Source organism: Aspergillus multicolor (assembly GCF_047715735.1).
Source record: "Aspergillus multicolor strain CBS 133.54 unplaced genomic scaffold BDW74scaffold_8, whole genome shotgun sequence".
Classification (NCBI taxonomy): Eukaryota; Fungi; Ascomycota; class Eurotiomycetes; order Eurotiales; family Aspergillaceae; genus Aspergillus; species Aspergillus multicolor.
Window position 1 is genome coordinate 870,032 of NW_027395959.1, and position 13,272 is coordinate 883,303.

The 13,272-nt window shown below is 51.0% G+C and overlaps 6 protein-coding genes across 6 annotated transcripts; 3 read left to right on the top strand and 3 right to left on the bottom strand.

The window, feature by feature from the left end:
* On the top strand, window positions 1-1,109 carry BDW74DRAFT_150986 (exosome non-catalytic core subunit RRP40). The gene has a single exon (XM_073724111.1). The coding sequence runs from the start codon at window positions 170-172 to the stop codon at window positions 989-991; it is 822 nt and encodes a 273-aa protein (XP_073585427.1). The 5' UTR covers window positions 1-169; the 3' UTR covers window positions 992-1,109.
* A 62-nt stretch (window positions 1,110-1,171) lies between these two features.
* Window positions 1,172-3,750, bottom strand: BDW74DRAFT_150987 (MYB DNA-binding domain protein). The gene is made up of 2 exons (XM_073724112.1): window positions 3,643-3,750; window positions 1,172-3,557 (listed from the first exon to the last, which is right to left on the bottom strand). Exons 1-2 carry the CDS (start codon window positions 3,692-3,694, stop codon window positions 1,375-1,377), a joined length of 2,235 nt encoding a protein of 744 aa, XP_073585428.1. The 5' UTR covers window positions 3,695-3,750; the 3' UTR covers window positions 1,172-1,374.
* Window positions 3,751-4,347: 597 nt separating this feature from the next.
* Window positions 4,348-5,780, top strand: BDW74DRAFT_177013 (uncharacterized protein; the record flags this gene model as incomplete). The annotated part of the gene is made up of 3 exons (XM_073728779.1): window positions 4,348-5,128; window positions 5,196-5,638; window positions 5,709-5,780. The coding sequence occupies 3 exons, from the start codon at window positions 4,348-4,350 to the stop codon at window positions 5,778-5,780; spliced, it is 1,296 nt and encodes a 431-aa protein (XP_073585429.1).
* A 1,269-nt stretch (window positions 5,781-7,049) lies between these two features.
* On the bottom strand, window positions 7,050-7,984 carry BDW74DRAFT_177014 (uncharacterized protein; the record flags this gene model as incomplete). The annotated part of the gene is made up of 4 exons (XM_073728780.1): window positions 7,050-7,112; window positions 7,184-7,605; window positions 7,670-7,755; window positions 7,812-7,984. 4 exons carry the CDS (start codon window positions 7,982-7,984, stop codon window positions 7,050-7,052), a joined length of 744 nt encoding a protein of 247 aa, XP_073585430.1.
* Window positions 7,985-9,723: 1,739 nt separating this feature from the next.
* Window positions 9,724-11,974, top strand: BDW74DRAFT_190188 (uncharacterized protein; the record flags this gene model as incomplete). Its single annotated transcript, XM_073732126.1, has 3 exons — window positions 9,724-9,801; window positions 9,832-9,882; window positions 9,925-11,974. The coding sequence occupies 3 exons, from the start codon at window positions 9,724-9,726 to the stop codon at window positions 11,890-11,892; spliced, it is 2,097 nt and encodes a 698-aa protein (XP_073585431.1). The 3' UTR covers window positions 11,893-11,974.
* On the bottom strand, window positions 11,799-13,126 carry BDW74DRAFT_150989 (mitochondrial ribosomal protein L31-domain-containing protein; the record flags this gene model as incomplete). Its single annotated transcript, XM_073724113.1, has 3 exons — window positions 11,799-12,485; window positions 12,587-12,816; window positions 12,942-13,126. Coding segments are annotated over 3 exons (435 nt in total), but the record flags the coding sequence as incomplete, so codon positions are not given.
* Window positions 13,127-13,272: the final 146 nt, after the last annotated feature.

Sequence of the window (13,272 nt, forward strand, 5' to 3'; positions counted from 1 at the left end):
GTAATTCTAATGTCCGCAAATTGCAAATCCATACGGGTTTCACATGTTTTCCCGTATATCTCCTTTAGTCACGTGACTTCCGATAAGCATCATTCTCTTAAAGACCTACCCTCCGTTATTCAACTTTGTCGCTCAATTGAAGCACTCTTCACGGATTGCACAAATAACCATGTCGTCGCCATTAATACTCCTCCCAGGCGATGAAGTGCCATCAGACTACCTCCCCAACAGCTCCGCGCCGCTACGACTAGGCCCAGGCCTACGCCTCCTCTCACAACCGCCAGCGACCAAGCCCTCAAAACACATCTTGACAGCCACACAGGCCGGAATCCTCTCTACAGACAACAAGCGCAACGCGGTATCAATCCTCTCAACCTCAAACCGCCGCTATGTTCCGACCTCAAATGACCTGATTATCGCGCAAGTGCACCACTCAAGCGCGGACTACTTCCACTGCATGATCACCCCACAGTCCCCGCACGCCCTCCTCGGACAACTATCCTTCGAAGGTGCGACGAAGAAAACACGGCCGCAACTGAAAGGCGGGGATCTGGTCTACGCGCGCGTCCTCTCAACGGGATTAGGGCCCGGCGCCGAAATCGAACTCACGTGCGTGAACCCTGCGACTGGGAAGGCTGAGCCTGGTGGGTTGGGGCCGTTGAATGGGGGCATGGTGTTTGATATTTCGACAGGGATGGCGGCGAGGTTGATTCGGGCGAGCTCGTCTTCGTCAGAGCAGCAGGAGGGTGTTGCGGGTTTGGTTGTGTTGGATGAGCTGGGCAAGAAGCTGGAGAAAGCCGGGGGCTTTGAGATTGCGGTTGGGAGGAATGGGAAGGTGTGGGTTGATTGCTCGAACAGTGAGGATGATGCTGTTAGGGCGACTGTGGCGATTGGACGGTGCATCACGACGATTGATGAGCATAAACTCAATCCCGTTGATCAACGGAAATTGGTGACGAGGGTATTACGGGAGATGAAAATAGAGTCATGATGCTATAATAACAAAGAAAATGCTCTACAATTTGTGATTCTGGTGGAATATCATGTTGATTCTGACTGTGTTCGAGTAAACGGATAGCTAACTATATATTATTGAACGAACTCTATAATGACTTCTACATTGAAGTAAAGGAAATTGTTACATCAAAAGCGTGATAAGACACAGATAGTATGTATATTCATCCACAAGTCTTAAATATATAGCAGAGAATAACATACTCCCTGACCGCGTCTCAGTAAATGGGAGGATATACAATTTGCCCTGTCCAGCCCTTCAAGGAGGCCAAAACAATAAAAGGATATTCGACTCCGAAGCTAGAATGACAAACATAAATGGTATCTTAAATAATCAGATCATCACGCATACTGTCCAGTTCACTCTGAGTCGGAACTAGACTCGGATTCAGAATCCGAGTCGGACTCATCGCTGCTTGAGCTGCTGCTCTCTTTGGCGTCCTCCGAATCATTGTCTGATTCCATTCCGATGGCCGACACTTTGACGTCTCCTTCGTCTTCCGGGTCATCGCTTGAGTCTGTAGCATCTGAGTCGTCTGAGCTAGTAGAATCTGCTGATGATCCAGACTGGTTAATGGCGGTCCGTGCTTGACCCATTTGCTCGCCAGGTGAGGTTTTAATCGCAACCTTCCTACCATTGTCGGACTCGGAGTCAGAATTTGTTTTTGATTCAGACTCGCTGCTGCTGGCTCTCTTCCTGATCGCAGTGGCACCGTTCTTGCCGCCGGACGTAGACTCGTCATCGCTTTCGCTATCACTATCAATACCGCTGTCATGAGACGCGACCGCGGACGGGGTTGGACTCGGCTCTTTCTTCACCTTCACTCGTTTTCCATAAGGTGTGCCAGACTTCCTTGCCGAACTCCCCGTACGCTTCCGTTTAGATGACTCTGCTGGTGCTGGCTTTGTGGATGAAGTAGTCCGGATTTCGTCCTTGTTCTCGCTCTCTTCTTCAGAAGAGGACGTGTCACTAGACTCATCAGAGCTGGTATCTTCCGAGGCTTCCTGCTTATACACCTCGCGCAGAGCTGGCTTGGAACTTTCGCCCACGTTTGATTCGGCATCTGAACTGGAGTCTGAGCTGGATTCAGTTTCAGTATCGGAGGACTGAATAGCCCGGGTTTCTTCTCTTGAAGAGTTCTTCTTGTTCGGGCTAGATTGTTTGGATGGTTGCGGACCAAGAGCGGCATCTTGCCCGTCGGATAATTTTGAGGATGTGGGTTGGGCCCCTGATTCGGGCTCCGACTCATCACTGCTGTCAAAGATATAGGCGGCGCTCTTGCGACTTGGGGCGGGATGATGTCCCTTTGACTTTGTTATCTTGGCAGGAGTTACGCTGCGTCCTCGAGAGGTCGCCCGAGAGTATGATTGAGACGTCGGCACAACCGCGAAATTCTTATATCTGCGCCACTTGTCTGCACACTGTTGTCGCGACCGAACATGTCCCAAGCTGGCGCTAATTTGACCCCATGAGATCATCGACTCATCCCATTCGAAAATATTTTGACCTACATCGCACCCAGCTTCTCTCAACTTGGACCACGCGGCGCGCAAGGCAGCCTTTAGTTGGCGTATTTCTTCCTCCGACCATGGTCCGGTTTTCATCGTATCCCGGTGTTCAAGACGATTTTTCCACCTCTGGACGACATCATCTGAACCGCGGCCTAGCATCTCTGCGATCAGGGTAAACTTAGGCCCATGTATTTCATAAAGCTGCACCAGCTCGTCTTCCTGCGCTTCCGTCCACTCGTGTGCCTTCTGGCCAGATGGCTGGAAGTGGCGCTTCATGAACCTGTAAACGGATCTTCGCTCACGATCTGGCAAGATGTCGCGAACCTTATGCCAGAAAGCCCGTTTATTAACCCCGGCGGGACCAGGAAATGGCCCCTCTTTCCCATGCTGCACCATAAGATCGAAAGTTGTTGTAGAACAGCCATGGTCATTGCAGTATTGAACCTTGTAGTTCTCTAGCGCTTCGACCTCCTCGCGCTCAAATGCGCCGGTCTTGCCTCTCTCGTTATCACCATTTGATCGCCTGAGCCGTCCCTTTGCCCGTGAGCTGCCTACGCTGAGTGCGGGAGACGGAGACGGCTGGTGGTCTCTTCTTATAACCGAGGACGCCTGGCTTTTTGGTCGATGCGTACTAGACTCCCCATGCTGCGACTTAGGTATGTTCTGCGCATTGGAGGGCCCCAAGCCGTTTGTGCGTTTCGCAGTGGGAATATTATCATTTGACAGGCTGTCGATCAACCTTTTTCGCTTCGCTGAACCGGGGCGGGTTTCAGGGGATGCAGCTGAGGGGCTGTTGCGACTTTGGGAGGGCTTCCGTTTCCGCTTAACAGTCAACTTACTATTGCGATGCGATACGTGGTTGGGGTCTTCGTCACTGCTCGGGGTGGATAAAGAGGTGGTACTGCTCTGAGAGGACTTCGGTTTCCGACGCACGGTCGACTGCTTCTCCTGTTGTGATGAGGATTTGCTCTTTCTGACAGCAATGGGAGGGCTAGGGCGCTTCGGGGCGATTTGCGCATCTGAATCGTCCGCTGAGGAGAAGATTTGTTAATGTCAAATGGCCGTAGTAGAGAAGAGCGGAAGTCGCGAGGGGTCAGGTGCGAGTCTGTAACCTACGGTATCTTCCATCTGGCTCCAAGCCAACGGGCAGCGACGAGCCTTGGCCCATTTCAAGGACTCTGGAGAGTCTGTTCAGCTGCGAATGATCGCAGAATGCGGTTCGGCTGTGGAGTGGTTGTGATGACGAACGTGGTTTAAAAAAATTGGAGGGAAAAATGTTGCGGCCGCGGCGGAGCTTTCCGCGCTATCGATCTACTCCGTACCTACTACTCCGCAATGTGACCTGTCAGTTTGTCAGAACTAGATCCCATCCAGGTGCTAGTCTACTCAGATGGCAAACAGCACACGAAAGTACTCAAAAAGGGCCGACCCCCCCCCTCTCTGGATGTTCTTCATAATATCACCTCAACGAAGGAACCTAGGTATATTGGTCACCTTACGGAGACTTTGACGCGATCCACCTGGTCAACAGCACACCATCACTTTTACATGCCCTTCCTACCCAGTGTATCTTATTCTGCGCCAGTTGGCGACCGAGGCGACACTCCCACATTAGCTGACCGACCGAAGCCGTTGCTTTTCAGCCCCTCCATTTTCTGGCCTTTTGGTGGATGGCGGAGCGGCCAGTTGCACAAATGTGAATGAGCATCCAATCACCAACTCAGACAAACTCACCAACCACAGCCAGAGCCAGCCCGCAGAAGCTCTGACCAGCCCGAGAACCTTGTTTCATCATTACCAGCATCTAAAGAGGTTATTGAGATGGCAAACAGCGATGAAAGAGCTCAAATCGATGCTCCGGTGGAAAGCTTGCCGCCTGAAGTTCGGCGTCGTATCTTATCTATGGCTACACTAGGGGGAATAAAGGCCCTCGTCCACGCCTCTCCAGTCTATTATCAGCAGTTTCGGCTCGATCGCCAGCTTCTCATCCGCGACCCGCTGGTGAGAACATTGGGCCCCATTTTCATTGACGCATATACGGTCTATCGATCAGGCACAGTTGATTTGCGGGAGACGCGCACCAGCCATACCATCACCTCAATGCGCGAGCTTTACAGGTGCCATCAATTTGAAGCAAATCATTTCAAGTTAAGTGAACTGTGCACAAAGGATGATATCACTGGAATATTGCGCTTTCACCTCCTTATCGTTGCACCCATTGCGCGTCGCTATTCTCAATGGGCACTTGGGAATCTCGCCAAAGAGGAAGGTGCTTCCAGCATTATCAGGCCTACGAGTGAGGTTGAGGAGATGCGAATACTGCGCGCCTTGTATCGCTTTCAGCTGTGCTGTAACCTCTACAGTGCCCACTGTCATGAATCTCCACGCCAGGTCTCCCCAGAATTCAATCTTCTAGAAGTGTTGAACTTGTGCATAGCCTTGCTTGAACCCTGGGAAGCGGAAGAAATCTGCTGTATCAATACTTTTTTCAAGGAGAAGTACCACCAAATCTTTCAAGATATTGGCCCGGAGGTCAACCACAACAACCTGAACAACATCGTGCAGGACCAACGTGGAGGGATATTCCAACTAGCAGCCCCATGTCAGTATCATTCTAGCTTCTCACTCTCTTTCCGGATCCCTAGCTAACACTTCACGCCGCCGAATAGCAACAAGAGATATTCACGCCTATGTCCCTGGAATGATCTCTCACGGTCTTCCTCTACTGCATACCATCTTCTACAGGATCGAGAACCGCGCAAACCTTGTCTCAACAATCGAAGAACATATGAGGCCCCCACCGAGCGGCATCTTCGTGGAAAAAGAATGGGGAGACGCCATGAACGACGATGCCCATTTTGGTCGACTCAGCGAAGGCCTATACATACGGGATCTTAAGCAGAACAGGTGCGACCCATTACTCTTCCAGGGGGACAGAATACCAGATTCAACCGGAACACATCCACCACTGGCGTGGATTCTGATGTGGAAAGGGACCTACAGTAACCTGTTTGGCGGTTTCATTGACGATACCTTTCGTCGCTGGGGATATGTTATGTGGGACGCGGAGAGGATCCAGAGCACGGGCGCGGAAGAAGTGCTGAAGAGGCAGGTGAAAGCCATATGGCCTCATTCCGATCCGAGGCAGGGCATGCGCTGAACTCGGGTTGAGCTACTATTAGTACCAGCTGCTATTAGTAACCAAGGCGCTTCTCTTGGCATTTCGACATACAACAGTGGCGCTGCGAGACTAAGGACATAAGAGCCAAAGACCCGGTTAAGGCAGATAGTCCAAACCCCGGTGTCTCATCCCTACATCAAGTCCCAGCATAGTGCTCTGTTGGCTCTAAACAGGGACAATATAAATGAGCCTACCTTGAGGATGCGGCACGCAAACCGCCAACTTCCCTCGGCCTACGCAGAATCTTTCCACGTTCATGCTTAATACAAAGCTGGTCAGTGCAGACGAACATGGGACTTTTAAAGCAGCAGCCGTGTCTTGCTGCTACATTCAAACTTCACTCAAGTGGACGGCAGTCAGTCGTGCACCAGAAACAAAGCCTGAAATCACCCACTGCGCTAAACGGAATCGGGTCTTCGCTCATGAGCTTGCTAAGATGTGATCCCGCTGCTTAATAGAGGTCTACCATGCTTGGTTCCGCAACACAAACCTCTGACCCTTTGTAGCTGAGGAAGCAAGATATCTGCAAATTGACCCCTCACCAGAGCGTATACTAAATTTCAGCCCTCCGCTAAACTCGTTCCAGGGTATTCACGCCATGCGTGATGTTCTTGCTGGATGCTAAAGGGCCAGGAATAGATGATTCGTTGCGATTTCTTCCTTCTTGACAGTTTCGTGGTCCTTAGCAATTGATGGCTACAGGAATTTTTCTCTCTTGCAGTACTATACCGTACGTGTGGCATTAGATAGACTGATCCACGGGCTTTCAATCTAATCGTGAATCCTGCGGATAGCATAGGCAATGCAGCCTTTTGATAGGTACTAGTACGCTATAGAAGGAGGGATCCTCAGCTTTGTTGTCAGCAAACATACAAAGGGGCGCTACTGGCCTGCTGGTGTTTCGGTAGGCATTGCAGCATGGTCAGGTCCACGGGTATAGCAAGAGTTGTCCATCCTGGCCCTTAAGTCCGGCTGACTGACTCGACTGCCATTTTGGACTTCGAGGCGGTAGGCATTCAATTGACCAGGGCTTTGTCGTATTTTCTGGGTCATCGTGGTGACTGTTTTCTTTTCGCGACACTGAACAGGGCATCGACTTGGTTGAACTCCGCCAGAATATTGGATAATTTACGCGGCGAGTATATCATACATGAGGTAATATTCCTTGCTATCAACAGGATACTTGGGCTACTAGAGCACAAAGTATAGAGTCACAATCCTCTGGACATGACGAAGAACAAGCAGAAAGGAAAAACACTGGGGCTTAGCGCCATTGCTAATTTGAACAAGTAGCCATTCGCAAACCAATTTACGAAAAGTCGAAAGCAAGCTGATAGACAAGCTAGTCTAAAAGACCCAAGACCTGGAACTTCTGGCAATCGTCCTGCGCACCTCTTTCGACAATCTACCCACAAATCAGCACCGGTCAGCGTCCATGACTTAAACAAGCTAGAGGGTATAGAAGTAAGAACTCACCGGCATAACCACAGGCTGATGGTTACTAGCCACAGCCATCGTACAAACCCGGTAGAAGCCAACCGGCAGACCATCCGGCACAGTAACCGAATACTCGCACTGTGCATTCTCTTCATTAAAGACGGTCTTGAAGAAGACGAATTCGGCCGGGTCAGGAGGAACCCCGTACCCCTCAAACTGGTCGTTTCTAAAGTCAAATAAAGATTGTATGGTGACGTGGACATGGCCGACGATGTTTCCATCCTGCAGGAACTGGGGAGCGGAGTAGAGGGTTGAGTTAGGGTTTGTGACTGATCCTGCAGCGAGGTTCGAGGTCCGGAAGTTGACGAGGAAGGATTTGTGGGCTAGGAGGGTCTGGCCGGGGAGCGGGTAGGTGATGATTGTTGAGACCATGTTCTTGTCCGAGGGGATGTCGCCCATTACTGAGTAGAGAAAGGGTCAGTATTGGTTTGGAAGGCAGGGAGAGTAGAAGGGGGGTTAATGTACCAATTCCATTGCATGAGCTCTGTCTGGAGAATCGGCCGTTCGTCAGGACTCTTCTGCTGCAGTAGTTGATGAAGTTCGCGGGGTCCCTATGGAGGATGAATGTCAGTGCAGGCACGAGAAGTCACATTTCCGGTCAACGTACGTAGCAGAAGGGGCATAGCCGACTGAGTTGTTGCTCGGGAGGCCATCTTGCTGGCTGGCGGTTTGGATGTTGTCCGACTCGAGAACCGCCCAGCTGCGTTTGTAGCCGCTGTTGATGGCGGAGGAGAAGGAGATGAGTAGGGTGAAGAGAAAGAGGAGGTAGCCTAGCAGCATCTTGATGAATAAAAGGGGTTTCGATGAGACTGGTCAATGGATCAAGGCAGCTGGCGGCTAAGAGTTGTTGAGAGTTTGGAAAGAAAGAGGGGAGTAGAGGTGTTGATAACGTCCTGGTACCCAGGTGGAAGGGGAAATGAGCTGCTTTTCTAGGTCACTAATGGAACACCTGCAATTCTCACACCTAGTTACTGCAACAATCTATCTATTGACTTTCTGAGAATATTCACAGTTTTGTCATCTCCTCAAGTATCTCCTCTAGTATGTTCTATGTACATAATTACATGTTACCAATATCTATACCAGTCTTGTTAACCAAACAATACACCTCCATAAATCTTCCTAAAGGCGCCATAACTGCTACATTCTTATCTCTCTAGAAAGTCGCCAACTCCTCCAATGCAATGCATAGGTAATCGATGCCACCCGCGCAAGTACGTTGTAAGTGATAATCAATCAAGCCATACTCAGTTTAGTCACCATGTTTTGGTTATGAATGCATAAAGTATGGCAGCGCAATATACGTACCTTGAAGATTGGATGAGCCACTTTCGGAGCTAGAACTTTGTCAAGACCGGTGGCTCATAACCCTATGCTCTTTTGAGTGCCGCTGCGTCATCACAGCTTGACGGTCATGAGAGCAACAGAGATTATCAATGTAGGCGTCTGAGTGCCCAGAGATAAAAGGCTTATGATTGCAAGTCATGCGCTCGCAGCTAGAGCCGTAGCCACTGAGCTCCAGCTTGTGAAGTATCTGGCCGCACCATTCGCACATTTCGCGACGAGGATTTCCGCGATCCTGGCGCGGGACCGGCTAGACAGTGGAAAGAACAGACAATTGGCATTCCACTCTTGCAAAGGAAAACACGTCTTAGATGATGGATCCTCGGCGGTGCTCCGCAAGGAGAGCTCTCGCGGCCGTTGCACCTGGCATATCAGCCCTAAGTGGGCCTCCTCCGTACACTCGGGGTGATCTCCGCAAATCGGAGGGTACAAAACCTGGATCTCGTCCGTCAATCGGATCGCGGGATAGACCGAAGCTTAACTCTGTTTCAACTTCCTCGATCTTGACGCAGAACCGCTTCTGGTGCGCTTCGTTATCGACTAGACTGCAATGCCCTCCAGGAACATAAGTGCAGATGTGAATGTGCACGACGATCGACAGCCAAGGCAAGCCCCAAATCCGTATGAAAGTACCCGTACCCGGTAAAACTGGATAAAGAAGCGCACGTTCTCGAAGAATCTTGGGGCCTGGCTTGAGAGGGGAGAATCAGCACCGAGCGTCGAAGATAGGCGCTACTTACCGACAGAGTACACAGATGATGCAGACCATCGTTCGTTGTCCTTGGGGGTAGAAGAGGGAGGTCAAGCGGAGCGAGTCTGGATCTTGACACCATTGCGATCACCTCCTTTGTACTGAACTGCACTCCTGCTATCAACTGCTCGAGTGGAGTGGTGGTAAGTTGGTACCGGAAAGCTTGGAAAGGCTCATTCCTACCACTAAGCATGGAGGGCGTTGCAATAAGGATAGTTAGCAAGAGAGCCCGGACATAAGCAGGACCGGGAGTTCTGTGCGGAGTCCGAATGGGGAAGGAAGGCCCTCCTGCCCTCTACGTCTTCCGTCAACCCGATCTCACTTACACTTTAACACAATGGAGGTTACCGACTAACAACTTTGCGGTCAGCCTCCCTATCATTATCAGAATGACTGCCTTGTTGTGTGACTTTACATCCCTCAGATGGCACCTTTCCCTTACCGAACTCTCCCGACGCCTCTGATTCAACAACAACCGCTTATAGCTCCTCCGTTTACGCCTGTTCGGCCGGCTTCGTTCATTCCTTGGAAGCTTTTTCTCCAGCTCCTTGCAGGGACTGTCTGCATCTTTATCCTTAGCGTTGTACTCTGGAGACTGCCTCGATTTCTGCGTTCTTTCACCAAGGGCAGGGTTTTGCGAGAGGGTAACGCCCCTTCGTCCCGTTACGCCAAAACCTGGTACGGCTGGGTGCCTGCTCAACGGCACGAGGCCAGAAAAAGGGCCCTTCTCGACCTTGGGGCAAGAATACGCAGCCGAAATCCGTGGAAATCAACGAGCGCGGACTACGACTGGGTTTGGCAGTACGCGGGGCAAAAGGAACCGGCCATGTACAACAAGAGACCAGGTCCACGAATGCCTCGAGCCATACCCGTTGGCTCTGAGACCAATGGTGGCAGGTGGAGCAGTTCCTATCCTCATAGTTATGGCCGCATGACCCCTGTCGCCTTGGGACCCGTCTCGCCTCCTTTGGCAACTGGTGCACTTCAAACACCTGACACGACGCGGCCTATATCAACCCCGATTCGAGATCCTACGCGCACAGTACATGTACGAAAGGGCGTAGGGGGTAGCCATTCATCGGGATATTCGGCATATCCGCAGATGTGCCGTGGTGGGACTCTGCATGGGGTTCATTCAAATGCAAGCTCCCAGGCCATGCCCTATGTGCGGAAGACATTCACATCGCCCCCAGAACTTCCATTTTCTCGGGCCTCGAGCCGTCCGCCGCTGGGATATTCAAACCACACGCAGTCATCCCCGCACAGCTATTCTATGCCGTGTCTTTCACAGCCGACACGATATCCTATATATCAACATGCACGGTCAAGCATAATCTCCAAATCCAGGAAAACCGGGACTGATGAATTATCACCGAGCTTGAGTGCGGCATATTGTTGCTCTCGAAAATACCAAGTGTGGTCTGCTCGAATGGGATTGCAAACTCTCAAATGTCTTGGATACAGCACTCGTACTTTGCCGATAGGTCCTCCAGGGAGTCCCAGGACCGCATTTCTCGGAAGTATTTCGTTCGAAAGTGCTACAATCGGGCCAGTACACCAATATCGGCAGGGTCCGAACTGGACATCTTCTTCCGACATCAGTGACCTTTTTCTCTGCAGCAGCGATCAACAGCATAATATCAGACGACCTGCGTCCTTGGCCTTGCCCAAATCCGAAATCAATATGCAGAAGGAAGGGCACACTTTATCCCTGTTGCGAAGTCATATGGCTCCGTCTCATCGACCAACACTCCTAACTTGGTATGAAAACTCACTACCAAGCCAGAAGACTTCAGTGACCAGGGTAAACCGCGAGGGCAAACAGGTGAAGCGGGGACTATTGAGATACCCAAGCGCTGGCAAGCTGCCACATATGGCAACGCAGCCTAAAAACTGGAGCAACTGGGAGGTGCGGCTGATAGAGAATTTGGATAGAAAACTCGGCTGGATCTCAGATCAATTGACTCCGGGACAACGACCTTTTCATTTCGCACTGCTTGCGAACCATTGGTTGAACCGAGAGACTTGGATCGTGTATGACCCAGTCTCACGCGTCGATACAAAGAAACGACGTATCTGGGGAGATCCACGATTCAATGTCCCATATCCCAAGCCAACATTGGCTCCCACTCCGAGGTTTCTCGCACCAAATCGTCGGTTGGCACACCCTCCTAAGATCAAATCATGGAGACTTGCAGTGAATCGACATAGAAAGGTATCTGGGCTGAAAGCATTCTTACACTCAATCGAGCACTGCGGTAGCTCAGCCGATGAGCCTCCAGATGGCGAGATAGACCCATCGAGCTGGGTTCTTCGAAAACCACCGCAAGGAGTCGGTCTCTCTGCTCGGCACGGGGAAAAGTATTACGAGGGTGGAGCAGGCTGGCAAGAGAAGCTGAGCGACTGGCAAAGAATCAGGCGCGGATATCGAATCCGCAAGGCAATATACGAAGGTCGGGTAAATAGGAAAAGGGCCAAGGAGATTGTTTATGGCATCACTCGTTACTACCGACAAGCTACCAAGCATCTTATGTCTAATGCGGATCGCTACCACGACGAGTCTTGGGAGCTATCGATAGACGAGTCGTGCTGAAATATATATACTCAAAAAGTAAATAAACCCGCAGCCTTTACCCAACATTTGACTATGTCATTCTATATTTTTTGCTTGAAAGAATAGAGCGCAGCACATAGTATACTGACCAAGCGTAGCCCCGTTTGACTTAATCGGGTGATTGGCAACGCATTTCTGGAGTTATGCTTCTAAATAGTGATATTGTTGATATGCTAGACTGCATATTTCAAGCTAGCAGCATTCTAGCCAGGCCGACTATAGGGAGAGATGGCGAGCATGCCCTACCAAGAAGCATCGTAGATATCAGGTACATGATGCATACAGGAAATGATTCCCCATATCCGAAAACTCCGTAGATCCCAAGTTGTTCTTCATACCCGACTGCTTGTCCCTGAAAGCCGCTCGTATCGTGGTACGGAAGAGGTGTATAATACAATGATGGTTAATTCGATGGCGAATGACCGGTACTGAATGGGTAGACAGGCACGTAGGGGGCAGCCGAGTACCGTCTCAACAAATCCCCCGGAAAAAGACGAAAATGACAGACCGAGAACCCATTTAGAAACCGGGGGGGTTAACGCGCTGGCTGACTCTCGTCCACTTCGGTAGCTCTGTCGGAAAAGAAACCAGTTAGATCCGACGCAAGCAATCAACGCGGTAGAATCCGCGGGGGATAGGTCCCGATTCAACACAGAATGCCGGGTCAACTCACTGTGAATACCCTTACGGTACGTCTTCTCCTTCTTATCGAAGAGTGTGTATTTGTCGCGGGGCAGCATCTCTTCCTCCCGGGGCATCTCCTTGAACCATCGGTCGACTGCTTTCGTGGACTGGCCATTCCGGGCGAGGGCTGCGCTGACGACGTCGACGACCTTGTCGACGGCTCGGAGGCGCTTACGCTGGCGGGCTTTCTGGGGCTGCGAGATGCGCCATGGAATCTTCCTGTTAAGGCGAGGGATTAGCTCTGGGTTCATGTTGCTTGGGATAAACGGGGTTGCGTGACGGGGCGGGTTCAATCGATTGAGCACTATCCGGACAGGAATGGGGATACACGGGAAGAAACATACCAGAGAAGACCCGAGAATAACGGCGATGAAGGCTTGAACATCATTGTGCTATGACGCGAACGCAAGAGTGTCCAGATGTCTGTTAATGGAAGTCCTGCTGAGACCGGACGGAAAATCCCGTCGAGGTTGCGCAGTGGTCCGTGCGCCGACAACCTCCGCGGCGCAACAAAATCCAACTTGCTAAGACTGCTAAGTAGCTAGGCCAATAAAGTTGCCAACTGCCCTCACGCCGTTCATCCGGCCCTGCATTTCATTCCATTCCTTCTCTTCTCCTCCATGCTCTGTCTCCGGGCATCCTTTCCAATTGCGCCGTTCGTTTCTTGACTTCGAT

Coding starts and splice junctions, on each gene's coding strand:
- BDW74DRAFT_150986 (XM_073724111.1), top strand. CDS start 170: ATGTCGTCGCCATTAATACTCCTCCCAGGCGATGAAGTGCCATCAGAC.
- BDW74DRAFT_150987 (XM_073724112.1), bottom strand. CDS start 3,694: ATGGGCCAAGGCTCGTCGCTGCCCGTTGGCTTGGAGCCAGATGGAAGA. Junction 3,558..3,642: donor GGAGCCAGATGGAAGATACC/GTAGGTTACAGA, acceptor TCTTCTCCTCAG/CGGACGATTCAGATGCGCAA.